This window comes from Asterias rubens, chromosome 14 (genome assembly GCF_902459465.1).
Source record: "Asterias rubens chromosome 14, eAstRub1.3, whole genome shotgun sequence".
NCBI classification, from domain to species: Eukaryota; Metazoa; Echinodermata; class Asteroidea; order Forcipulatida; family Asteriidae; genus Asterias; species Asterias rubens.
This window is the reverse complement of record NC_047075.1, coordinates 1,409,300-1,436,500: the sequence shown is the minus strand read 5'-3', so window position 1 is coordinate 1,436,500 and position 27,201 is coordinate 1,409,300. Positions and strand designations below refer to the sequence as shown.

The 27,201-nt window shown below is 39.9% G+C and overlaps 1 protein-coding gene across 1 annotated transcript in view; it reads left to right on the top strand.

Moving 5' to 3' along the window:
- The window catches only part of LOC117299539 (MAM and LDL-receptor class A domain-containing protein 1-like), a 99,860-nt gene that overhangs the window by 49,555 nt on the left and 23,104 nt on the right, over window positions 1-27,201 (top strand). The window contains exons 63-95 of the mRNA XM_033783086.1: window positions 368-484; window positions 1,005-1,145; window positions 1,832-2,088; window positions 2,551-2,635; window positions 2,804-2,932; window positions 3,723-3,884; window positions 4,371-4,471; window positions 5,045-5,209; window positions 5,660-5,750; window positions 6,357-6,518; window positions 7,415-7,659; window positions 8,780-8,929; window positions 9,748-9,934; window positions 11,169-11,314; window positions 11,399-11,471; window positions 11,891-11,985; window positions 12,742-12,906; window positions 14,479-14,608; window positions 15,078-15,194; window positions 15,757-15,894; window positions 16,526-16,788; window positions 16,986-17,202; window positions 18,211-18,354; window positions 19,015-19,109; window positions 19,665-19,832; window positions 20,526-20,661; window positions 21,313-21,453; window positions 22,252-22,398; window positions 23,274-23,539; window positions 24,115-24,319; window positions 24,932-25,081; window positions 25,668-25,765; window positions 26,630-26,800. Coding sequence (XP_033638977.1) covers window positions 368-484; window positions 1,005-1,145; window positions 1,832-2,088; window positions 2,551-2,635; window positions 2,804-2,932; window positions 3,723-3,884; window positions 4,371-4,471; window positions 5,045-5,209; window positions 5,660-5,750; window positions 6,357-6,518; window positions 7,415-7,659; window positions 8,780-8,929; window positions 9,748-9,934; window positions 11,169-11,314; window positions 11,399-11,471; window positions 11,891-11,985; window positions 12,742-12,906; window positions 14,479-14,608; window positions 15,078-15,194; window positions 15,757-15,894; window positions 16,526-16,788; window positions 16,986-17,202; window positions 18,211-18,354; window positions 19,015-19,109; window positions 19,665-19,832; window positions 20,526-20,661; window positions 21,313-21,453; window positions 22,252-22,398; window positions 23,274-23,539; window positions 24,115-24,319; window positions 24,932-25,081; window positions 25,668-25,765; window positions 26,630-26,800 — 5,057 coding nt within the window. The remainder of the gene's footprint in view (window positions 1-367; window positions 485-1,004; window positions 1,146-1,831; window positions 2,089-2,550; window positions 2,636-2,803; window positions 2,933-3,722; window positions 3,885-4,370; window positions 4,472-5,044; window positions 5,210-5,659; window positions 5,751-6,356; window positions 6,519-7,414; window positions 7,660-8,779; window positions 8,930-9,747; window positions 9,935-11,168; window positions 11,315-11,398; window positions 11,472-11,890; window positions 11,986-12,741; window positions 12,907-14,478; window positions 14,609-15,077; window positions 15,195-15,756; window positions 15,895-16,525; window positions 16,789-16,985; window positions 17,203-18,210; window positions 18,355-19,014; window positions 19,110-19,664; window positions 19,833-20,525; window positions 20,662-21,312; window positions 21,454-22,251; window positions 22,399-23,273; window positions 23,540-24,114; window positions 24,320-24,931; window positions 25,082-25,667; window positions 25,766-26,629; window positions 26,801-27,201) is intronic.

Sequence of the window (27,201 nt, the reverse complement as noted above, 5' to 3'; positions counted from 1 at the left end):
CATAAAATAACAAGCCTGTGAAAATTTGAGCTCAATTGGTCGTCAAAGTTGCGAGATAATAATGAAAGAAAAAACACCCTTGTCACACAAAGTGGTGTGCTTTCAGATGCTTGGTTTCAAATTCGTTGAATATTACTTCTTTCTTGAAAACTACATTACTTTAGAGGGAGCCATTTCTCACAATGTTTTATACTATCAACAGCTCTCCATTACTCGTTAAAAAGTAAGGTTTTATGCTAACAATTATTTTAGGTAGTTATTAATAGTGTCCACTGCCTTATGTTGAAGCACCATGAGCGTCACAGAGATGACAGATTTGAGTGAAGCCACTATTATTATTATTGTTATTATTTCGTTTGGTCATCAGATCCTGTACCACCATGTGTTACGCAGTGCGCCGACGATCCTTCCATGTGCGCTTCAGATTCACAGACTTGTGACTTCATCGACTACTGCAAAGATGGAACAGACGAGAGTCAGTGTGGTAAGTTATGCTAATATATGTAAACATTTGAATATTGTTATTTTCAAAAAAAAAATATAAACGGTGCTTAAAGTCAATATTTGTATATTCTTATATAATTGCTTTGTAAAAAGATGTGAAGGTAGTGTAGCTCTACCAGCCAGGCTTCTAGTGGATGCTACCCATGCCTACATCCTTACAGTTTCAGCCCCAGGAGTACATGTAGGTGGCAACGTGCCCCTTGTGACAGTTGATTTGGGTCGACAGCCCAAATGATTTTAGTGTAGCCCTGACGTTGAAGTGGATGTCAGGCCTTGTGATCTTAGGCAATCTTTCATAAAATAAAATAAAAGGAAAAAGCTTTTTTTGTAACAGTGTCTCACGTACCCCAAGTAAATCTTGTGAAAATTTAAATGTGATTTTTTGTTCATTTCAAATATTCCCTGGTAGCCTGTAAATGGTAAAATTCCCTGGTAGCCTGTAAATGTCATGTCATGCCTCACATGACATGACTCTTCTGCTTCTCCATTTTTTAAATCAGGACACCAGTGCACATTTGAGGCCGATGAGTGTAACTGGAAGAACTACGGCAGCGGGTCCTATGATTGGGTGAGGCACAAAGGAGCAACGCCCAATGAGAACACTGGACCAACGTACGATCACACTACACTCACAGACAAAGGTTTGTTACAGCTTTTATTTTATTTGTTTTGTACTTGTTTATTTGACAATATATCTATATTTTAAAGCCTTTGGACACTTTCAGTACAGACAAAAATAAATAAAGTTCACAGATTTACTAATAACTTTCAGGGTTTACAGAAGGTAATGGTGAAAGACTTCTCTTGAAATATTGTTCCATGAAATGCTTTACATTTTTGAGAAAACATTAAAACAATATCAGTTCTCGATATCGAGAATTACGGATTTATTTTAAACACATGTCATGACACGGCGAAACGTGTGGAAACAAGGGTGGGTTTTCCAGTAATTTTCTCCCGACTCCGATGACCGGTTGAGCCTAAATTTGTTTAAGTTTGTTATTTTATGTAGAAATTGTGATACACGTAGTGTGGGCCTTGGACAATACTGTTTACCGAAAGTGTCCAATGGCTTTATGATACAAACTGAATTTAGATTTTCAGTTATTTCTTGACCCAGACGGACAATCTCTCTCCTCGTGCCTCATTGCCTTGTAAAAACATGTCAGAAATGGAGTGATTATGAAGGGGAATTTTGTTTTGGTGTGAGCTAGCTAAGAAAAGAGTGCAGTTGACTAAAGTTGCCTGTAGTAAGGAAGTGGTTAAATAATTTTTGTTTAATTTGATTTTAAAGACTAAAGCATCAAATGCTGTACATAATCCACAGGTTACTACATGTACTGTGCGGCAAGCGCCAACACCGGCTCTGGGTGGGCGGAGTTTGAGAGCCCCACCCTTCACAACTCGGCCGCAAGCTGCCAGATGCGTTTCTGGTTCCACATGCAGGGACAAGACATTGGGACTCTACAGGTGTACCTCGCTGAGTCGTACTACTTCTTAGTGCCGTTCATTATCTCTGGCGATCAAGGGGACAGGTGGAAGGAAGGCATTGCTCCCATTGGGCGGATCCATGACTCATTCTATGTAAGTTATTGATCAAGCGATCCATCAGCTCTTCATTCAATCAATCAACCAATGTTCCAGACCTACTATTTTTATTACTGATGGCTTGAATTTGTGAGAAAGTTCCACAAGACTGCAGGAGTCTAAAGCTAAAAAGCACAGCGCACTTGCAAGCACCTAACCCTACCCCTACTCCCCCACCCCTCCCCTCCACTCGACAGTCAAAATAGTCACAGCAGAATTTACACCCATTTTGCAAGGGGTCAATGCGGGTCAATACGGCCATCCGCAGATTTTTCCTTTTAAAAAAACATGGAGAAAATAACAAGCAATGTGAGCCATGTTTTTAAAAAAAAATAATAAAAAAATCTACAAATTTTTTGAGCCAACACTCCTCCCAAAAGAGAATTATACATGGTGTACCCATTACTAGTTACTCTTACACTGTCGAATATAAGTACTTGATGGTTTTGTCTGTTATAGGTAATCATCGAAGCGTATCGTAGCTTCACTGTGGAAGGAGATATCGCCATTGATGACATCAGCTTTACTGGTTGCGGTATCCCACGTGAGTCTCCATCAATCACTAGGGACAGGGAAGAGGATATAACAAATGAACAGATATTTATTGGAACAAAAATTTGCATCAAAAGAAGATTTTTTTTTTAATAACCAGCAACAAGTTTCCGACTTGAAATTCAGAAGCTATATTAATTTTGATTTTGTGGTTTTCCAGAGCCATCGCCTGGCAGTTGTAGAGACACTGAGTTCCGCTGTGCGAGCACGGCTTGTATTGATAACAGTCGTATCTGTGACTTCAGCGATGATTGCGGAGATCTCTCGGATGAAACATTGACTGTCTGCAGTAAGACATTTTTTTATTTTTATTTTAATTTGTTTTCATAGGTGTGATCACTGGTTATACAACAGTTACAGGTTGACTGGCACCCTGAATAAAAAAGATGTTGGACAAAATAGGGAGAGCTCCAATACTAAGGCTACATAATATTATCATATACATGTACATGTAGCTTAGATGGTAAAGCACCTGACCATTTTTCAGTAGGTCGTTTGTTCAAATCCTGCTCTAGTCAATCTGTCTATGTTCAACCCGTTTTTCAACAATGTCAACAAGGTCCTTAAGCCAATCCTGTGTAATACCTTCAGGGGATTGGTCACACAAAATACGAACACTGTCTAACTATTTTGTCAGCTCTACCAATCATGTTTTATAGTTAGGACCTTCAAAGGGTCTGTGTAACTTTTGTAGGACAAAAAACACAATGTCCACAGATTTACATTAAACTTACACAGTTTGAAGATAATGATGGTAGAAAGCTTTCCTGAAAATATTACGTGCTGAGGTGCTGTAGTTTTTGGGAAATGAGTAAAACAATGTCATGAAAATAATTTTTGTCTCATGAGACGAAAATTATTTGAATCATTTACAAACGTATTTTCATGACATTGTTTTACTCATTTCTCAAAAACTACAGCACCTCAGTAAGTAATAATTTGAAGGGAAGCTTTCCACTATCATTATCTTCAAACCCTGTAAGTTTAATGTAAATCTATGGACATTTTGAAAAAGTACCCAAACCCTTTAAGCTTGACTTTCCATCGACCAAACCATAATGTATAATATGTATTCACAGATTCTGACAGTGCACGTTACACCCGCTGCGACTTTGAATCCAGCTTCTGTGATTGGACGCCGGTTGAGAACAGTGCCTTTAAGTGGTCGAGGACCAGTGGATCTACAGATGATGGATACGCTACTGGACCACTGAGGGATCACACAACCAATACAAATCAAGGTATGTAAACTTAATAATTGATTTTATTTAATGGTTCATTCCTTAAGTGCAAAATATATATTGGGTCGGTAAAAAGTAATGATCCTCTGTTTCCATGGAAATGATCAGGATGTCGTTGGATATGCTACAAAATTATGTGGCACACACTTTTTTCAACGTATGGCTGTATTCCATCCGCTTGACTGAGCTCAGTCAAAGACAAAAAAAAAAAAAAAGTTTGCCTCAAGGCATTTTTAAACCACCATATCTCAGAGCAGAAATTTGATTAGCTTTTATTTTGTTGTCACTTGTGCTTTAAAAATTAATATTTTTAATATACTCGACAACTAGGAGAAAATTGCTGTTAAAATTTATTTCTTTTTTTTGTGTACCACTCTGTAGAATGAATTTTAAAATATAATTTTTGTACTACCCTGACCAGAAACAAGTTTCTGTCGTAAAATTCCCTGTTGAAAGGAAATGTCTTTTTTATCAATAACATTCTAGGAAGTTTCATCTACATTGATTCCAGTTCGGCCAAGTTGAACGATCGAGCTCGTTTGGCGTTCGCTCCTCTGCAGCCTGTACCAGCTGGTCAAACCTGTGAGGTAGGTATACATATTTAATAATAATTAATTAATAATTTATTGGTTTTATAGTGCGCTCTCTCCAGGACCAGCCTGTTCGAGGGCGCATAACAGTAAAAATGGCAAAAGATTAATAAAATTACATACATTGATTGAACAGTATAAAAAAAATATAAGCAAAATAGCTTTAAAAATTTTACAGGCAAAAAAGGTTCATGAACACCATGAAACAATGAAGGCAGTAAAAACAATGCAACTTTGGTACAAGAAAGTAATTACAGCAAATTTAGACACGGATGTAGATGGATTTAAAAATGAAACTTGAGAGTGAAATCAAAAATATGGCAGCCCACATGAAGAGCGCCCTCCATTTACAATGCGTATGTCTCGAGTTAAGCTTTGATTGTGGGTACCAGCCACTACATCAACAGCTGTAGTGCGTCTCACCAAATATGTTTTAACGGTCATTAAATTTTGGAGTACTTGCCAAAGCAAGCCCCTACCCTTAACGTCTGTTGACTTTGGATGACTCTTTCTCACAGTTATCTTGTCGTTCATTGAAATTTAAACCAAATATAATTTTTCTTTTCTCAGCTTCGATTGTGGTTCTACATGTACGGTCATGATATCAACACAGTACGTGTGAAATCCTGGGCAGAGACAAACGGCATTGAGACGACGCACTACACTCGCACTGGTCACTCCGGAGATTACTGGGAAAGAATTGATGTCAAGTTCACATTCACTACACCATTCCAGGTACGAGTAGGTCAAAGGTTATATGCATAATATCTGCATAATTAGGCGCTCCAGAGTCCCGTCGAATTAAGTACATGAAAAGATTGACGCCTGAAATAGAATAGATAATAGATGGATTGCACTAGGGTGTCATCAACCGCCATATTTGATGTATAAACAACGCAAAAGTGCATATGTGTACGTGCTGTACACACAGCTCTTAGCCATTGATAGCCTTGCACGTGTGCACATTTCATCAAATATGGTGGTTGATGATGCTTAGTGCAATCTAAGTAAACTTTCCGTCTGCAATAGCATAGCGTTAAAACAATTTTTTTAAATGACTCATGTGCTACCAAAGTGGTCCTGCAGCATGCACTACAGTCGGTTGCCTCCAAGTTGCCTGCAAAAAGTTGCCTCGTGGGACAAGGCTCTGAGAAATCAATCTACATGTATTATTCCTACTTGCAGGTGATCTTAGAAGGAGTTGCAGGAGACGGTCCATTTGGAGACATTGCAATTGATGACACCTCTTTCACTCCGACTTGTAAACTGTTCACCGGTAAGTGTCTCTTGACTCCCGCTTATCAAAACAGGTTTTTTTCATCCTGTGCCTTCAGTCCCTCCTCCTTGGTTCGATTCCCAATTCGGAAGAGCCTCTAAATTACAACTCCGGTCTGGGGCCAACCGCTTAAAGCACAATAACTAGCTAAGCAAAACAGAATAATGCTTAACAGAAACAGGTCCAAATGGCCATGTTAATGCACCATTTGTAACTGGTATAACTAATAACACACCCCCAGAAGAAAAGTTACTCACAAGGGTCAATTACCCATAAAGCCTACATATTCTACTTCTACACCATGGCATAAGGTTTATCGCAATTCAGAACCGCGATGCATTATGGGTAGGCAGAGGGGGCATTCGACGTCCGCATTGTATGTTGTCATGCACGAAGTGCGTACGCATGACCTATATCTCTGTGGGTTCAACAGCCCCCCTCTTTTGATATTTTGCTATTTGCGAGAAACAAACAATTTAAGTCTTACTCACACTCACACTCAAAGATAAGAACAATCTTTGAATGTGAGTAGGACTTAAGTTACACAGTTTAAAACTGACCCAGAGAACTTCTTTACCTCACTGTCAAATTATTTATTTATTTCAGGAACCTTCCCGTCTAGGCCTTATGTTCCAACAGCTGGTCCCTGTGGTGTCGATAAATGGCAGTGTACATCACAGCCTGACGATGACCAGTACTGTATCCCTACTAGCAAACTCTGCGATTGGGTCTCGGATTGTCCGAATGGAGAGGACGAGAAAGATTGCGGTTAGTTTCACATGATTTAAAGACACTGGACACTATTGGTAATTGTCAAAGACCAGTCGTCTCACTTGGTGTATCTCAACATATGCATAGAATAACAAACCTGTGAAAGTTTTGTCGTCGAAGTTGCGAGATATTACTGAAAGAAAAAAACACCCTTGTCACACAAAGTTGTGCGCTTTCAGATGCTTGATTTCGAGATCTCAAATTATAAATCTGAGGTCTTAAAATCAAAATCGTGGAAAATTACTTCTTTCTCGAAAACGAGGGAGCTGTTTCTCACAATGTTTTACACTATCAACCTCTCCCCATTACTCGTAATCAAGTAAGGTTTAATGCCAATAATTATTTTGAGTAGCTACCAATAGTGTCCACTGCCTTTAAGGTTGACTCATTGGACTCATCAAACCAACAACTTCCAACAAGCCGGTGCTCTACGAACTGAGCTATCTAGCCCTTTTTGGCGGTGTCCCTATTAATCAATATCTTTGTTCAGGGGTGCCAGTCAGAAGCCATACAACCGTTAACTGCCAAGCCGAGATTGTACAAAAGTCTTCTACACGGATTAAGAGTGACCCAGAGATTCCTTTCACTTTTAACCCAGAGAAAAGTTGACCCAGTTAAAATTCTTCTAAAACATAAATTCTGTTAAAACTGACCCAGAGAAACGTAAAACTCAGTTCCATAGTAACCGAGATTGGTGGGTTATCCCTAGTCCTTGCCAGTGTTAAATTTTACCAGTATTAAGACAGTTTGGGATTCGTTAGTCAAGATAATTGGCACTGCTTAAAAGAGATTTTCTCATGCGCTATCGCAAACCTCTCTTAGCTAGACTTCAACCATGCAAAGTTTGAAATCCTACTTAAGTGTAAGTGTTTTTTATTTTCTGATGCTTACAGGTCCGTGTGACTTTGAAGACAAGAAGAAGTGTGGTTACATGGATGTCAGCTCCGGACTATGGTCCTGGTGGAGACACAAGGGATCTACTGGGGAAATACCAGAGGCTGATCACAATGGTCAAACAGGAGTCTTCTTGAAGGTCGGATACGGCAATGGCATCTTTAACAGTCCAGCCATCATTGAAAGTCCACTTCTTGGCCCCACCAGTGCCCAGTGCACACTGAAGTTCTGGTTTGTTGATTATGTGAGTATCACTTTCGGCTTTGGCTTAATAAGGTGCCTGTATTGTGTTCATGATCAAGCAAGGCTTTCTGGGAAATCACTGGGAAGGTAGTGCATTCTGCTCTACCACTCAGGTTTTAAGTTGATAGTTTGGGGGGGGCTAATCATCCTTACTCGCAGCTAAGAGCTGAATTGCGAAGGACGCGGCTACAACGTGTTTGTGAAGCAGGCATTGCAAGGGCGCCTTTGGCTGCCAGCCACATCAACCCATTATGACCATGGAGCACAGCCAAGATCGAAAGTGTTTGATTTTTCCCGAGGGAAGAAAACCGTATGGTCGGGAAAACCCTCGTGGCACAGCAGAGAACCAACGCACAACTCAACTCGCATATGGCCCTGGCCGGCAATCGAACCAGGGTCACCTTGGTGAGAGACGAGCGCTTTACTCACACGCCAACCATGCCACATAGTTGATGACTCCCATGCCTACATCCCTCTAGACTGTGATGAGGGTAACCCAGTTTCAGCCCAATGAGTAGGTGGCAACGTTCCCCCGGTGACGGATAGTTTGGGTCGACAGCCCAAATCGGTTAAGTGTAGCCCCCACCTTGAAGTAGCTGTCCGGCCTTGTGATGTTAGGCGATCTCTCACTTAAAGCCATTGGACCCTTTCGGTAAACAGTATTGTCCAAGGCCCACACTTAGTGTATCACAACTTATATATAAAATAACAAACCTGTGAAAATTTAGGCTCAAGCAGACGTCGGAGTCGGGAGAAAATAACGTAAAACCCACCCTTGTATCCGCACGTTTCGCCGTGTCATGACATGTGTTTAAAATAAATCCGTAATTATCGATATCGAGAATTGATATTGTTTTACTGTTTTCTCAAAAAGTAAAGCATTTCATGGAATAATATTTCAAGAGAAGTCTTTCACCACTACCTTCTGTAAACCCTGTAAGTTATTTGTAAATCTGTGAACATTTTTTTTTTTTTTTCCTGTACCGAAAGGGTCCAATGGCTTTAAAGAAACAACAAGAAGATAACGTGGTTGTCTGTTGTGACACAGATACACAAAGTATGTGTTGTGTTTGCTCCAACATGTCCAATGTGTACTTATTCCTTGATTTGTTTTTTCCTAGATGCTCTCTGGTGGTCAGTTGACGGTCAGAGCCCTTGACCCTGAGAAGCCATCCGATGCAGCCGATCTATGGTACCCCATTGGGGATGGGAAGGACACCAAATGGATACAAGCGGTCATCAATCTAGGCCGCAGGAAGTCACCATTCAGGGTGAGTCAAATCAGCCGCTAGTTTCTGCTTAAATTTTAGTTAAGAAAATGGAATTATAGCTGTTGAAAGTATCTTGCTCAAGGACACCCATGCAAACGACTGGGAATCGCACTCACAATTAGCTGAACAAAAATACCAAGGGTTTAATCTAGTTTTCTTTAATAACTACTTGGCCACGACACGCTATGCATGCATAGTTTTGAATAGTTATGTAAGAAACAGCAAACACCCATACACAGTTTTGACTAATTGTGTCTCTTGGCACAATGGTTCACTCACCTCTGTGAACCCCGGTTTAGTCTTTCATGTCATTTCTGCCTGATGGCGTGGGTTTTTGCCTATTGAGGTTTTCCTCCCACATCCTGTTTTTGGTGTTTTTGGCGCTAATAGTGATTTTGGGTGTAAAATAAATAAATAACTATTGTCAAATAAAAAAAATACCAGTTGAACATCCCCGCCCGCATGCTTTTTTGTGGCCTCGTCCTTTTTTTACTATTTACTTTTTTTTTCTTTTTTTTTACCCATCTTTTCAAAAGGTCTGGCCTAGGAGCTTTTCCCGAATCTTACTTGATGCTCTCTGACACTTGTAACCGTCTGTTTCATAAAACAATATCAGTGTTATCCGACCCTGTTAGTGTTAGTGTTAACACAGGTCCTCTCGCAACTAATAGGTATAAATAAGTTTGCGGTTGATTCAAACTGAAGAAAAATCCGGACGATCAACTGGTATTTTTTGTTATTTGGCCTAATGCTATGACCACCAATAAGTTCTAGGACCTCCATTTACTTTTACAACCTTTAATAATCTTACTCTTCAGATTCAAGTAGAAGCAGATGCCACAGACGGCGATTCCGTTGCTATTGACGACATCACTTTTGAGAACTGCCAACTGGACCAGAGTTATCCTTGTGAGGTTGTCTGCCCGAACAAAATCTGCATCCCTGAGTCTCGCTTGTGCGATTACTCAGACGATTGTGGGGACGGCTTTGATGAACAAAACTGCGGTAGGAGGGAAAAACAAAATATTAGGCCGTATTCGAATTGGCGGCTACGGCTACGGCTAGTCATCATGCATTGAAGTATAGGACGCCCTTAGCATCTTCCCTGGCAACGCAGCCGCAGCCGTAGCCACCAATTCGGATAAGGTCTTACCTTTATTCTCCAGAAGATGGTCAGAGCAAAGTGATTACAACGTCAAGCAGAACAAAACGGCTCAACCCAGAGACACTATTACTCACAAAAGAGATTTTTACCTAGGCCCAATTTCATAGAGCTGCTCAGCACACAATTTTGCTTAGCATGAAATTTCTTCCATGGCAAAAACAGGTTTACCAACCAAATTTACATTTGTTGCATATTGCTTGTTACTGGTATTTAGCTGTTGTTTGCTTATCCTGAAAATCACATGGACAATTGATTGGTAATCCTATTTTTTATCAAGGAAGAAATTTCATGCTCAGCAAATTTTTGTGCTTAGCAGCTCTATGAAATTGGGCCCAGGTGTCAACGCAGATCTTACTTTCTTAGTATTTTTTCCACCATGCAAAGCCTCAAGTCTTATCGGAATTTTATTAAGCCTTCCTAATTATTGTAAAAAGTATATTACCTTTGTATTTTTTTCATCGCTTAATTTTAGTTAAAACACCAAGCAAGAGACACAAAATTTCATTGAATAAAGCTATCTTAATAGATGTTAAATTCGCTTCGGGAAAAAAATGCAAATATTGTATGCATTTGAGTGTGTTCTCACAGAATATAATCACAAGGGGAAATCGAGACTTATCCCAAAGGTAGCCAGTGAGTTAATAATTTGTTTTCAATCAACCATCATATTCATATAATAGATGTTAAATTTGCATCGGGGATAAAGAATATTAATTTTGGTTTTTACCTACACACCGATGTGTGTTAGCACTGTTTACTCAGTACTTTCCCGAGTCCTGTGAAAAAATTTCACAGACATGTTACTCGGGTGGGATTCGAACCCACGACCCTTGCAATTCTAGAGCAGTGTCTTACCAACTAGACTACCGAGGTTGCCTGGTAGCTAGAGGCAGTTCGAATCCTATGTTTTGGCAGCGGGCACCGCAACGATATAATAGATGTTAAATTTGCATCGGGGATAAAGAATATTAATTTTGGTTTTTAACACACATCCGTGTATGGGTAAAAACCAAAATTAACATCATACTCATACTGATATATCTAATTGATAATCTCCTGTTTTTCACTCAGCAGATGCCTACGTAGAAAGATGTGATTTCGAGTCTGGAATGTGTAACTACAAACAGTCCACAACAGATGATCTTGACTGGGTGTTGGACAAAGGAACCCAGACCGGGTTCCCTGATCACACCACTAACACCCTACAAGGTATAAGGATAGTCGCCCACTTCATTACATTAATTTCCCATTAGCCAAACTTTCTGAGTTTTTCTCGCCGGTAAGTGTAACTACAATCCACAAAGGATGATCTTGACTGGGTGTTGGACAAAGGAACCCAGACTGGGTTCCCTGATCACACCACTAACACCCTACAAGGTATAAGGATAGTCGCCCACTTCATAACATTAATTTCCCATTAGCCAAAATTCCTGAGTTTTGCTCGCCGGTTTTACTGTGACTCTTCCGCTGTCATCAATAAGAAGTATCATATTGCCAACAGTCGTTGTCTGGCCTGTAGGCCTACTTCTATGACTTGGCCGTGTTGAGAGAAAAATAAACCACAAGGGACTGGTAAAGTTTAAGTAACTTTGGGTTGTATAAAGAGTAGGATTTGAAACTTTGAAAACCGGTTCCGGTTCTTTTCAGAACCAACACTTCTTGAAAGAGATATTCACATGGTGTTACCCGAAACTCTCTTAGTTGAACAAAGTTTATTGGAGCAGAATTGGAACCTTTTTAGCCTCTGGATTTACGTGCCGACTTAAACAAAAATTGTCTTACTCTTTTGTTTCCAGGAAGCTTTGCTTACGTTGCTGATAAGGTGGATGGTAAGCTGGCTCAGCTCAACAGTGTAGTTTTCATGAAGCCACCAATAGATGGATCTTGCATTGTGAGTTAAAACAATCTTTGAAATATCAGTCTTTCACTGGCAAAAACAATGTTTCACCCAAACCAAATCTTGAAGTGAGATGCATGTTTTAAAGAGCACATTTTCTTCGTGTTAAGTGATATGAAATTTTAGTTTTGGTTTTTACCCATACACCGATGTGTGTTAGCGCTGTATACTCAGTACTTTCTGAGTCCTGTAAAAAAATATCAAAGGTATGTTACTCGGGTGGGATTCGAACCCACGACCCTTGCAATTCTAGAGCAGTGTCTTACCAACTAGACTACCGAGGTTGCCCAGGAGCTAGAGGCAGTTCGAATCCTATGTTTTGGCAGCGGGTATGAAATTAATATACTTTTTTACAGCATCTGTCATTCCACTTTCTGCAGTTTCGAAAACGTCTACAAAAAAAAGGAAAACAAAATTTAATTTCCTTCATGTCATTTCATGTGAAGGCAATGACTCATAGAAAGGGGAACTTAATCACTATACTAGCCAAATACCGAATGGAGAGAAATCAAAGACGGAAGTTTCAGCTCTAGATGTGGGAGGAAAACCCCAGAGATTTATTCCAGGGAAAACCCACGCAGTCAGGTGCGGACTGAAAACCCAATCCATGTACATGAAGTGTCCCCGGGTAATTCTAACCGGTGTCCTAGAGGTGGACGGCGAGGAAAGTTACCACAATGCCAAGTCAACCACCCAAGGTTGGAAAAATATTTTAAAATATGTAACTCTTTTTTTCTTTTTCTTGTCAAGGTGCGATTCTGGTACAGGATGTACGGAAAGGGAGTCAACATGTTGAAGGTTCGAGCCCGTTTCTCAACTCTGGACGAACCGACAACGGTCTTCAAAGTAGAAGAAGTTACTCAAGATGGATGGATACGAGCGGAGCAGGACATCAAGATAGGAGCCAAATTCCAGGTTAGTGTTTCTTGTTTCTTGTGGCGTGGCGTGGCCGAGTGGATAAGAACATCAGACTCAAGCTGATGTTTCTATTCAGCAGAGTGTAGGTTTGAGTTCTAATCGTTACACTTGTGTCCTTAAAAGCATGACCTTTAACCATTATTGCTGCGTCCTACAAATGGACATAAAGCCGTCGGTCCTGTCATGCCTGTGGCTGTGTAATTTACACAAAAGAACCCAGTGCACTTATAAAAAAGAGAAGGGGTTCGGCGCGGTGTTCCTGGTTTGATTGGCAGCATATTGTACCACACTACTTTGTAAACCATTAATAAATGATGCTATGTAAAGGAATAAGTCTCATATTTTAAAAACTGAGCTACACAATATCATGTAGGAAACACTGAGTGTTGAAGCATCTTCAGATTCACTGAGTGATGGATTTGATGTAGGAAACACTGAGTGTTGAAGCATCTTCAGATTCACTGAGTGATGGATTTGATGTAGGAAACACTGAGTGTTGAAGCATCTTCAGATTCACTGCTACACAATATCATGTAGGAAACACTGAGTGTTGAAGCATCTTCAGATTCACTGCTACACAATAGCATGTAGGAAACACTGAGTGTTGAAGCATCTTCAGATTCACTGAGTGATGGATTTGATGTAGGAAACACTGAGTGTTGAAGCATCTTCAGATTCACTGAGTGATGGATTTGATGTAGGAAACACTGAGTGTTGAAGCATCTTCAGATTCACTGAGTGATGGATTTGATGTAGGAAACACTGAGTGTTGAAGCATCTTCAGATTCACTGCTACACAATAGCATGTAGGAAACACTGAGTGTTGAAGCATCTTCAGATTCACTGAGTGATGGATTTGATGTAGGAAACACTGAGTGTTGAAGCATCTTCAGATTCACTGAGTGATGGATTTGATGTAGGAAACACTGAGTGTTGAAGCATCTTCAGATTCACTGAGTGATGGATTTGAGTGCTATATAAGAAGCCATAATCAATGGGAGACTAATGCAACCTCGTTCCCAGGGGTGATCGCTCTCGCCGCGCCATTTTTTTCCCAGCATGCCTTACTCGATCATAACCCCTGGAAGTGTAACTCCAAAATATCCAAATATGAGGGATATTACAATTAGTCCTGTGGTTGATCCGTTCTGTGACGGGTGTTAATCGCGCACACGCTGGATGCGCTGTGTGTAATAAAAGTCATAACCTTGCCTTGGCGTTCAGTGTTGCGTGACTAAAAAAGTGAACGTACATCTTGATTACGCACAAGTTTCGGCATATAGAGCTTTTTGGAGACGCATAGCTTTTAAAATTTTGCGCGTATATGGTAGCCAATCAAAGACACGGATCGGAGTTCCCTCCCAGGGGTTAGAGCCGTACGCAGAGCTAGCGGGTGATACGGCGCGCTGCCCATGGTAGCGAGGTTGAGATTAATGGTCCTTTTTCTAGCTCTGAGCATGCCTGCACATGCTCGGTATTGTGCGCATAGGTCTGAGCATGCACAGTACTGTGAATAAGGACCGTCCAAAAGGCTCCCATTAGTTAATTATATTTTATTTCATATCTTAGGCTGTATTTGAGGTGACCTCGTCCAGTACAGTGCCTCCTGGTGAGAACATTGCCATTGATGACATCTCCTTCACTAAGGCTTGCCGAGTTGACCCAACAAACTCTCTCCCTGATCATGCAGTACCAACAAGTGAGTTAACTGATAAACGTTTTTTTTTTTTTATGCAAGTCGCCCAAAACAAGGCTAAAAGCCACTCTAGGTTACCTACAAGGAAGAAAACATAGACATGCAGAAACTCAGTGGAGCTGAAGGTAGGAATTCATATTCCTCTTAAAAGATGGCAGATCATAGGATGAAGGGAAACATGCACCAGGCAAGGAGTTCCAAAGAGATGCAGTACGAGGGAAAAAGCTACTGGAGTAGCTCTTTGTGCTACATCTCGGCACAGCCACAGTTTAAAGATGAGAACATCCTGAGATTTGTATTCAGTTATGTGGCCATTTTGTTTTCGGAGATTTTGCATATTGCAAGGGGTCTATACTTTCAAAGTTTTTGTCACCCAACTCGGAAATTCTTAAATGGAGCTTTCCTTTAATGGTATCTTGTATTACAATTATTCCTTTCTTTTAATACTTGACCATCTTATTGTATTTCGCAGCTCATCCTGACTGTGAAGAGAACCAATTCCGATGTGACAACGGAGCCTGTATAGGTCATGACCTTTACTGTAACTTCGTTCATGACTGCACGGATGGGTCGGATGAAAAAGATTGTTGTAAGTATTGATATTAATTTTTTTAGATTTCTGTTATTGAAGCCAAGATTAATAATAATAATAATAATAATAATAACATTTATTATAGAGCGCTTAATCCTTGTGTTTCTAAGCACATTAACTTTTAGTTACAAAGAGATGAGTCTTTAGCCTAATAAAGATTTGAATGAGTCAGCTAGGTACCTTGACTGATATTGAGAGGGAGATTGGTCCGTGATGTTGCAGCTAAGGTCAAAGCTCATTGAATGTATAGTGATTATAGGTTTGTGGACTATTTGCTTGTTGATAAATTACTAGCCAAAATACCATGCACCAAGCCTGGATTTTAATGCAGGCCACAGAGACCATGATCTCTGTTGTCCCTGATCTATGCCTTGGTGCCCCCCTCATGGACTTACAGATCTTCCCATAGACTTACAGGTTTTCTAATGGAAGTGCCCTTTGCAAAATGAAAATGGCATTGCCCTCAATATGCCCTCTCAAGTTTGTAACTGATTCCCTGTTAATTTTGTATTTGCTGAGCATCTCTCGCTAAGATTTCCGACTTTGAAATGTTTTCCAGCGGCTGTTTGTAACTTTGAGGATCAAACATCATGCAGTTGGAGACAGTTCGGTGACGTCAGCTTGAAGTTCCACAATGAGAGTCAATCCAGTGACTTTGGTGGACCTGTCAACGACCACACAGCGCTCAACAGACCAGGTAGGTCAAGCAGATCTGCCAAGAAAGTTCCCTGACAATAAACCAATCTTTCCATGTTCTGATGGACTAATTTGAAAGTCTCCTTGATTATGGAAACTTTGTCTCTGTTTTGTTGAATGTAATTCTAAATATCTCCCTGACTGTTGTATGAAGTCTCCCTGGTTGCAAGATGCAAATGTTGACAGCTCTGGGTCAATTTCGATCTGTGATCATGGTGATAAGCATCTGAAATCTCATACTGACACATAAAAATCAGACATTTTGTTGTCATTTATTTAATATTTTTGTTCACCTCCCCTGCTTTATCTCTTATTCCCTCCCCATATCCTTCAAAACAAAAATTGTTGGCCTTCGAGAAAGACTCTGCTATGGTCAAAACGTCGGGCCATTAACAATGTTTTTTGCCTGTGAAATTATCAGCAACTAGGGATAAAAATATCACATACTGTTGAGCTTTGATCAAGTTCTTGCCAGTGTTAACTGGTCTTATCCTGTTCTAATTTTCCCATAGATTGCATTTAAAGCAACCAGATCCTTCACTATCAGACCCTTAACACTGTTTTTGCATTTATACCATAGCTCCTTTTGGTTGCAAAAACTAATTCTATTTTCTCCTTCCAAACACATACAGGTGTCTACATGTACATTGACGGCACCATCTCACAGAAAACCCAGAAGGCCAAGATGGTTTCGGAGACCTACCATCTCGCCGGCACGGGCTGCAAGTTCCGAATGTACTACTACATGTTCGGACCAAAGTATGGCGAGATTTCAATCTCGATCAAGTATGGCTTGACGCAACGTCTGCTCTCCAAACTGTCTGATAATGTCGGTCAGTACAATAATTGGAATCTACAGCAGGCGGACATTCCAAGTTGCCTCAACGACTTCCAGGTACAGTGGTCATTTTGAGAAAATGATATTAAAAATGATAACAAAATTGTAATAATATTATTAATAAAATTGCAATAATATTCTTAGGTTTTACCTATACAGTAAGGGTGTCGTGGACAACATTATTATTAGACCAAGCGCCAGAGCACTTTCGTGGATACCGTCGCTATACTATATTATATTTTTGTTTTTTATAGGTACTCCTTGAGTTTGAAGACACTTCCGACACCCCACAGTCCGGTTTTGCCATCGACGATCTCCGCTTTGATAACTGTGGATACGAGTTATCATTCTTAGATTCCTGCCCACCTCAGCATGAAAAATGTACCTCTAACCACTGCTATCCGTCATCAGCAAAATGTGATTTCCAAAATGATTGCTGCGACGGATCGGACGAGGCAGATAATGTTTGTGGTAAGATTTTATTTGTTTATTTATAATTTGTTTTCCTTATATTTATTACTCAGTGTATAGTTCAGTCATGTCAGTATCTGGGTTCGATTTCACGAAGCATGAAGATTCATCGTAGGATGAGTTGTCAGTAAAACCATTTGTGATTTGTATTTTGACATCACACTTTCATTAGCAACTACGATTAATTTGCAGTTAAAGGAACATTACAGAATTGCTTTTTGTTAACAAAACAGTTGTTGGCAGTAAGCACTTTATGTAATCTGTCATATACATAAACTGACACACCTAGAAGTTTGAGATCGATCGGCCATCTCTAGGTCACGAGAGAAAAGTGAAAAACCGATTACCAATTTTGTATTGCATTGATGTCAAAATTAAAATAAAAAAAAAACGCTCACTGAGCGATAAAGTAGATTATTTATTCCTCATCAAATATAACATTTCAGACAGAAATATTTCAAGGGATGTTTTCTACTATCATCATCATTAGATCGTGTAAGTTTTAAGTAAATCTGTGATCTTCATGATTTTTGTTTCTTACCAATTCTGTAACATTCCTTTTAAGATTAACCTTAGCTGTTTGTGAAATCAGCCCCTGGTGATGAAACTTGGGCAAGACACCTGACTGTATTTACTCTTTTCTTTTGTGGCAAATCGATGTTCTGATATGTAATTGCAGGCCTTAAACTTCGTTCTTGAAGGGGCACAGCAATTTTTCTCTAATAAGGGGCACTTCTACGAGGAAAAAGTGAATTTGTATTGGAACCTTGCAAAGGGCACCACAGCAAAAGCACAGGGCACCACTTTAATTGTTGTGGGTGCCAGGAGTTATTTCGAGGCGAGTCATGGTCCATACCAACTGTTGTGCTGCATCGACCCAGAAAAAAAAGAGTCTTGCAGAAGTTTTTTAGCTTTGGTTTTGGATTCTCATGGTTGTGTCGTTAACTGAAACATTCTGTAGTACCTAGGTTTATACTCTGTTGTTCTGCTTGCAATGTTATTTTATAGGTGAATACACACGCTGCAATTTTGATCAGGGCTTCTGCAACTGGGAACAAATGTCGTCTGGATTGATCGACTGGAAGAGACCGACGACAAAACCAGCCGGATGGACTGGGCCGGACGGTGACCACACCACAGGATCATGGACTGGTATGTTGATAGGTCAAGAAGAGTAGCAAGATCCTTTGGGCTTGAGAGGGGGGGGTTGTAATTTCATAAGCTAAAATAACCAACCAGATGGACTTGGCCGGATGGTAACCTCAGGATCATGGAGTGGCAGGTCACTTGGTCAGGAAAACTGACCAGAGCATTTTTGCTGCAAAAGTCAGGCAAGAATGCTGATCAGAAAAATCAGGGATTTTGGGGGTTGAGTAAAATAGACCCACTAGTAAACCAGGTGGATAAACTGTGACCTCAACTTAAAGCATTGTACACTGTCGGTAAACAGTATTGTCCAAGTCCCACACTTCGTGTATCACAACTTATATATAAAATAACAAACCTGTGAAAATTTAGGCTCAATTGGTCATCGGAGTCGGGAGAAAACAACAGGAAAACCCACCCTTGTTTCCCCACGTTTCGCCGTGTCATGACATGTGTTTATCGAGAATTGATATTGTTTTAATATTTTCTCAAAAAGTTAAGCATTTCATGGAATAATATTTCAAAATAAGTCTTTCACCATTACCTTCTGTAAAGCCTGTAAATTATTTGTAAATCTGTGAACTTTAAAAAAAAATTCTGTACCGAAAGTGTATAATGGCTTTAAGGTCAAAGGTTGATTGGTATGTTTTGTGATGTGTCTTACAGGTTCTTTTATCTACATGGGATATGATCCTTCATCAAATCGCAGACGCAGTGCTCAGATCAATAGTGTGGCCATGCAGACAACAAAAGCATGCACGGTAAGAATGTCTTTCAAAAAAAATTATATGTCCACCCTGGATATTGTTTTTCTGGATTTTCTCTAGCTTTGCGAGTAATTGTTTCCTTCAAACTATCGTTGCCACAATGAAACCTTAACTTGACAAAGGAAAGACAACAAAAGTATTTGGTGGTATAAAAAAACCTGCCACCGTACATGTAAGTCTGTCAAAAATCAAACAATAAACAAGGAAAACTTTCTGGGTAAGTTTAAATGAGTAAGGGTTGAACAAAGACAGATTGACTAGAGTGGAATTTGAACCAACGACCTCTAGATTAACGTGTCAGCGCTCTACGAACTAACCTCTCTAGCCCTATGTTGGCAGTTTCTTTTTTTACGACTCAACCGGGGAAGCAACATCCACGGGATCACCTTAAGGTGACTTTTTATTTCTTAAATCAAATAATAAGCCACAAAGAAAACTAACTGGGTTAATTTTAGATGATTTAAGGTTGAACAAAGAAAATTTGACTACAATGAAGGTTTCGTGTATCATTGATATTGTTAAATAACCTTTTCTATTTGAAACCCACAGATGCGATTCTTCTACCACATGAAGGGAGATAAGATCGGGAGTATCGTTGTTTATACCAGGACGGCTGTCAATGGAGACCTAACACCACAGCTGACCATCAGAGGAGAGAATCTAGAGTGGTGGAAGAAAGCTTCCCTCTCGTTACTCATCACCGGAAAACCTTTCCAGGTAAACAATTGCCCTTCAACAAAGTGATACTTTAATCCTATTTACTTCAATCGTAGCTGTATCCCTTCTCCATCACACTGAAAATCTTTCCTGTAAAACCACCTTGAAAGTGCAGGATTTTGTTGGAATTCAAGGAGCCATCTTTGACAATGCTTTAAGGGAATGGTAATTCCCTGAAACCAACTTTTAAAAAGAGCATCCAGACCATTTATCAAGGTCTCTGTGGGTCTCGTCATGGTTTCAGGGATTGCTCTTCATTCAATCCCAGACCTATTTCAAGAAGAAAAGAAGATTTTAACTCCATTTTCAAGACAAAGGTTCACATAGTGTTAAGGCCTTTCCAATTTATCAAGCTTTGATCCGAGCTGAAATTTGCAAATTCCCTATCCGTAATGATGTTGTAAAATTAAGTTAACATCCATAACGGAAACTGACTTGGTAAATTGTAAATAATCAGGGGTTGAACAAAGACAAATTGAGTAGGGTGGGACTTGAGCCTTCAACCCCCGGATTAACATGCTGGAGCTCTACCAACTGAGGTTGTTCTGAGGACCACTAGAAATGAAATGGTTTCGTCTGGTGACATTGCTGTCGACAATATCTTCTTTCTCTCTCTAGAATTTCAAATATATATATTTTCGACACACGCTGTTTGGAAATGGGATTTGTTTTACTTTTTAAAAATCTTACCAGGTTGTTCTGAGTGCAACTACAAATGGAGGAGTAACGTCTGGTGACATTGCTGTGGATGATATTACCTTCACACCGGAGTGTCAGATCTATACAGGCGGAGACTTCCCTGTTGTAGGAACCACTTCAGCTCCAATGAGTAAGTATCTTGTCCCCTCGCCCCGTAAAAATGTTCCAAACTACAAGAAGGAAATCAGTGACTCACATCCTCCCCTTTACTCATGGATCAACCTCGTTTCCAGGAGTGTTTGATATCACCGCGCCATTTTATTCTTAGTACGCTTGCTCGCTCATAACCCCTGGAATTGGTTCAATAAAATGTGCTAACCTGCAAAAGAGTCACAGAGCAACTGGTCCCCTCTGTTCTTCTTTGACCTTGTGTATAGCTGCTTGCAGTTTAGGGTGACCATGCAAAAACAAGATTCATTTTAAATGGAATCGCGTCACAATACTTGCTCGTTCACTCGCACAAACTCTTTAAACAAGTGTGCACGCAAGGCAGTCACCCTTGGGAGCCAATCAGTGTCGTTGCACTGTGCGCACTTCACTGAAGAACGCACAGTGACATTGCCCACCAGTATGGCGCATCCAAGATTGTTCTAATGATGACGCCAGGTGAATCAGGTCAATAGATACAATTTGCTGCCCATGGTATCGAGGCTGCTCGTGGATGGTTTGCGGGGAGTAGACCTCACCTTTTCATAAGTAATCAAGTAATGACAAGGGCAACTGGCAACTTTGACACATTTCATCTCAGATTTTGACCAATTCCTTTCTTTGTTTACCATAGCAACCACACCAGTGCCCAATGACTGCCCACCGGAGATGCCCTTCCAGTGCACCAAGGGAACGACGCCTCAATGTCTGCCGATGGAACAAGTCTGCGATTTCAAATCTCAGTGCCACAATGGCTTGGACGAGAAGAACTGCCGTAAGTTATTCAGAGTTTAAAATCTCCTACCAGGGATAAAGTTTTATAAGAATTAAGCGACAAACCCTCAAAACCCATATTTTCATACATGAATAATGTAGCATACATTGTTCGCCTGATTTTGCGTGTATTCCACTCATCTTATATACCGCCCTCTATTGACAACTTACAATGTATAATGCATCTCATGTACTAAAGCATTACTTGCACTGAAACTTGACCCAAAGAGTTGTCAAACAAGTCAAGTAGTCATTGCCTCTTTCAGTCATTGCATCTAATGTTTTTATACTCTCTGAAGTGCATGGGGGTTTCGGGCCGGGTTTTCCATCCATCTCACTTGTAACTAGCATAATTATAGATAGAAATTAACCTACTATTCCGAATGGTAACATGTTTTCCCATAGGTTTTTACCTTGTTTATGTTTTCCAAAACCCAGCTTCATTCTTCATGTGAAAGCAATTGCAAAGTGAATTAACGTGTTGAAAGCAATCAGTTGCGCTGTTAATTTTCCAATTGTAAAAACACAGGTCAAAACTTCTGGCTTCTCTTTAAATCCCACTCTATGAAGTTTTATTTGTTCTCCCCTATATATTTTTGATGTAATTTTATTGTTAACCAAATGCCATTAGTCTATGACTTTTTATTTGGTCTTGTATTTTTATATGAAAATAAACTAATATTGAATTGAATTTAATTGAACCCCCTATAAAACTATTAAACTACGGCTCGACTAGGTTTAAACATAATAAAGCAGTTTAGTAGAAACTGTTTTTCAAACTGAAATTTGTCTTCCACAGCTGAGCAATGTACCTTCGAAGCTGATTGGTGCGGCTTCAAGGAAACAGCTTTGAATAACTTTGATTGGACGAGATCAAACGGAGACATGACTGCGTCGACACCGAACCTTGCCCCAAGGAAGGACCACTCAGAAGGCACCTCAGCTGGTCTGTATCTCTTGATTCAATTTTGAATTCTGTGGCATAAACTTGTCATTTTGATATTTTCACATTGTCACTGATAAATTGTTTCATATTTGTATTTTTGTCGACATTTTGATATCTTGATCATTTTACATGATAAATGTTTTGATACTTGCATTTTGGATTTTACTTCCATGATTTTATGTTGTACTTGAAAAGTTGCATTGCTGTTTTGATATTTTTGTATATTTTTCCACCTTTCATTAGAGATCTATCTATTATTGTGAGCCCAGCATGTTTTAATTTGTGTACTTGTTAGCATATTTTCCTTGCAGGTCATTTTCTGAGAATATTGCCCATTGGTTTCTCAATCATCTATCACTTCCATGTCATTATTTGTATATATTGCCCTGACTGACATTGTGATTGCAATCTGAGTGAGCTTAGCTTGAATTTATATGTATACTGTATGTACACTTTATCATTTTTGCCTGTGAATAATGCCCTGTCACAATCTGAATGAGCCCCAGTGTGTTTTAATTTGTATTCTGTATGTGAAATTTTTTATTAGTCATTATCTGTGACTGTTGCCCATTTGTTTCTCAATGATCTACTAGGCCTATTTATTGGACTTTTCTTGGTCATTAGTTATCTGTCTGTCTGTGAATATAGCCCATTTGTTCTTTTCCCTTGTCATTATTTGTATATTGCCTGTCCAACATTGCCATTTTGTTTGTCATTTCTATTTCGAATTAGATTGTTCACAAGTCATTATCCTATTTTCCCAGTCAAATTCTGATCTAAATATTACCGACTGCATCTCAGGTTTTTCATTAGTTTATTGCCCCTTCCTGATTTTTCTGTCAAGTTCTGATCCAACATTACTGAATTTATTCCAGGTTTTTATTTGTTTATTGCCCCGTCTGGCTTCGCCACCTTGGAGCAGAGAGCCATCTTGGTCAGCCCTGTTTATGCCGTTGCCTCGGCAACCTGCATCCTGAACATGTGGTTTGTGTTCAGCGGGAGTAAAGTTGGCGACATGTCAATGTATTTGATTAACATGATGGACAAGACAGAGACGATGATGTGGCAGATTGGAGGTGATCAGGGTGCCGGATGGAAACTGCAGACTATAAGCATTGGACGACGCAGGGATCCATACCAGGTACAATGAACTCTTAGGCCGTGTCCGAAACGACGACTTCGGCTACAGCTACGTCTAGATCAGCGCGTCTACCAGTGTTGAAGAATAGGCAGACGCGCGCGATCTAGCCGTAGCTTTAGCCGAAGTCGCCGTTTCGGATACGGCCTTATGCCCTTTTTGAAACTTTGGCTTTGGCTTTGGCTTCAGGCTCCGTTCACTTATCTGAAGCCCTGTGAATGCTCACACAAAGCACACGCAATATTGTTATAACAGCCGGGGGGGCTAAGTTAGCCTGAGCCAAATCCATACATGTGTCCTTGAGCAAGATACTTTACTATAGTTGCTTCTCTTCACCCAGGGGTATAAATGGGTACCTGCGAGGGTAGAGGTTGATGTTGTGTATGAAAAAACCACTGGAGTGCCACGACAGCTCAGGGCAGTATTCTATACTCCCCAGGGAGCTGAGAAAGGTTTAAGGAATGTTTTGGGCCCAATGACCAGGGCACTAATGAAAACTGCATTGAGACGGTGATTGTGAAATGTGCTGCACATGTATAAGAACTTTTTATTATTATTATTTTTATTCTTGATTACAGCTTCAACTGTACAAGGGAAGAAATGCCGACTACAACGGGAAGATAGCTCTGGACGATCTGACCTTCCAAGACTGTGCCCTGCCTCCTATTACAGACTCTTGCCCTCCTTCTAAGTTCAGATGTACAAACCGTGCCTGCATTGATCAGACGTACAAGTGTGACTTGATGGATCATTGTGGAGACAACTCGGATGAAACCTCATGCAGTATGTACTATTTTTCTACTCTGTTTGTCATTTTCATTTGACTGTGTTTAACTCTGTCCATTGACTACTAGGGCCCAATTTCATCAGGCCTACACTTAGCTGTCAACCCAAGTTAAGTGCCACAAGAGGCGCTTTGACACCTACTCCTGGGACTCAAACAAGGTTGCCCCCTTTACAGGGATGTACTTGTATTTGTATTATTTACCACCTCCCCAGTTTTTGGCGAGTTTACCGCAAACTTGCAATCATTCACGTGAATATTCCCTATTTAGACTAAAATTTGTGTTTGCATTTTTAATCAAATCGCGCTATGACTATCTTTTGTTGGGCAACCACCGTGAAATCGCAGTGAAGTGCAGGATTTGGCTGCAATTCAAGGAGCTATTTCTCTTTCACCTTGCTTTAAGGGTATTGTAATTTCCTTCACAAACTACCTTAAAAGAATAAGAGTCTCCAGACCATGCACCATGGCCTCCGTGAATTTCACCCTGATTTCAGGGAATGCTCTCCTTCGAAGCCCATACCTAGTTCAAGGAGAAAAGTGGATTTCCACTCAATTTTTCTAGACAAAAGATTTTCATATATGATGCATTTTTTGTCTTTTTTCTTAAGGCGGCTACAATTTATGTGATTTTGAGAGCGGCACGTGTGATTGGACTCAAGATCAAAGTTCCTACATCATCCAATGGAAGAGAAACAAGGGGTCTATTGATAGCAGCAAGTCTGGACCAAGTAGGGATCACACGCTGGGAACTGGTGAAGGTACGTGACGTCTATTTATACAAGGAAAAAAACCTCTTTGGTGTTACTTACAGTATGTTATGACATTTTTGTTTCTCTCTATTTTTGTCCATCAATAAACAAAAATTTCATTAAAGGAACGATACAGAATTGGTAAGAAACAAAAACCGTGAAGATCACAGATTAACATAAAACTATACACGGTCTAACGATGATAGTAGAAAACATCCCATGAAATATTACTGTCTGAAATGACATACATGTATTTGTTGAGAAATATATAATATTATTTTGTGTTTGGAGTTTATCGCTCAGTGAGCGTTTTATTCATTTTTCTTTTTGCATCGATGTCATGGGAAAAAGTGAATCGGTTTTTCACTTTTTTTCTCGGGACCCAGATGGCCGATCGATTTCAAACTTCTACAGATTTGTCAGTTTATATATCTGGTGGATTACATAAAGTGCTTACACTGCCAGCAACTGTTTTGTCAGCAAAACCAGTTCTGTAATGTTCCTTTAAATGTCATATTTACGGAAGGTAAATCTAAATTGTCGTTTATTTTTAGTTTGTCAACATGTCATGTTTTTTTTTTTTTCCCCCACCCAGGTTACTACCTGTATGCTGATTCCAGTCCGGTTAATTTCGGCAAGAGCGCCTACCTTGTCAGTCCAAAGTTTGCCACCACACAAAACAGCGATTGCAAGGTAAAACCTACATTGTATACTTACTAAGGGAATAAAAGCACTGTATACATGTACTCAGTACGTTCTTGAGTTCTGTGAGAAAAATCCACATGCAAATCACTTGGGTGGGATTAGAACCAATGACCTTTGCATTGGTAAAGCAGATGTCTTACATCACTAGACCACAGAGCTAGCCTGGTGGCAAGAGCTAGCCTGGTGGCAAGAGGCAGTTTGAGTCCTATAGGCTAGCACTGGTAAAGCTTGATAGAAAACAATTGGTTTTACCTCCTCTGGTTGCAACCCCCATTTGTACTTCTTAATTTAGTTTGATAAAATTATTTATTTACTTGTACATGTATATATTCTTTTACTTTTGTTGTTGTACAAATGCAAATAGAACAAACAAACAAACAAACAAATATCACTTGGAACAAAGTTGGAACTCACATAACTGTTTTTTTTAAAGTTCCGATCCTTTTTTCACATATTTGGTGGGAACCAAGTTGGAAAAGGCCTATAGTCTTTTATGAAATGTTTGGTGGGAACACAGTTGGATACAAACATTTTCTTTTTTCTTCAAAGGTTTGATTCTTTCATCACATTTTTACTGGGAACAAAGTTGAAAATTAACAAAACTTTGTTTCTTTGAAGGTCCGAGTCTTTTAAGACGTGTTTGGTGGGAACACAGTTGGAAACAAACATTTTCTTTTTTGCTTCAAAGGTTTGATTCTTCCATCACATTTTTACTGGGAAAAAAAAAAAAATAATAATAATAATAATAAGCATTTGTATAGCGCCATCTATCTAGAAAACTAATGCGAGGCGCTGGAGAGGAAAAGAAACCGAAACAAAGTTGAAAGTTAACAAAACTTTGTTTCTTTGAAGGTCCGATTCTACTATCACATGTTTGGGGATGACATCAAAGACCTGAACGTCTTGATACGCCAGTACAAGAACAGCAATTACAAAGCAACGAGTCTCTGGTCCAAGGCTGGAGGGCAGAATGATGCATGGAACAGGGCGGAAGTTACTCTTACATCAACTGCTCCGTTCCAGGTAAAGTTTCCTTCTTTGGTTTTCTTCTTTTTGTCAGCCCTAGCAAGTTCCTGTTTATACATCTGGGGTGAGGGAAGCAATTATGGTTTGTTCCTTGCTCATGACTGGGATTCGAACCCACACTCCATTGATTTGGCCATCAGTACTTCAGTGGTTAAGAGCATCGAATTCATTTTTTGGTTGTTGAGTCATCGTAGTGTGGGTTCGAATTCCGGTCATGACACTTGTGTCCTTGAGCAAGACTAAAATTGCTTCTCTTCACCCAGGGGTATAAATGGGTACCTGCAAGGGTAGAGGTTGATACTGTGTATGAAAAAGCCTTTTGATCGCCCAGGCAACTCGGGGCTGTATACTCCCCAGGGAGCTGAGAAAGAATAAAGGAATGTTATCTGCCCAATGAC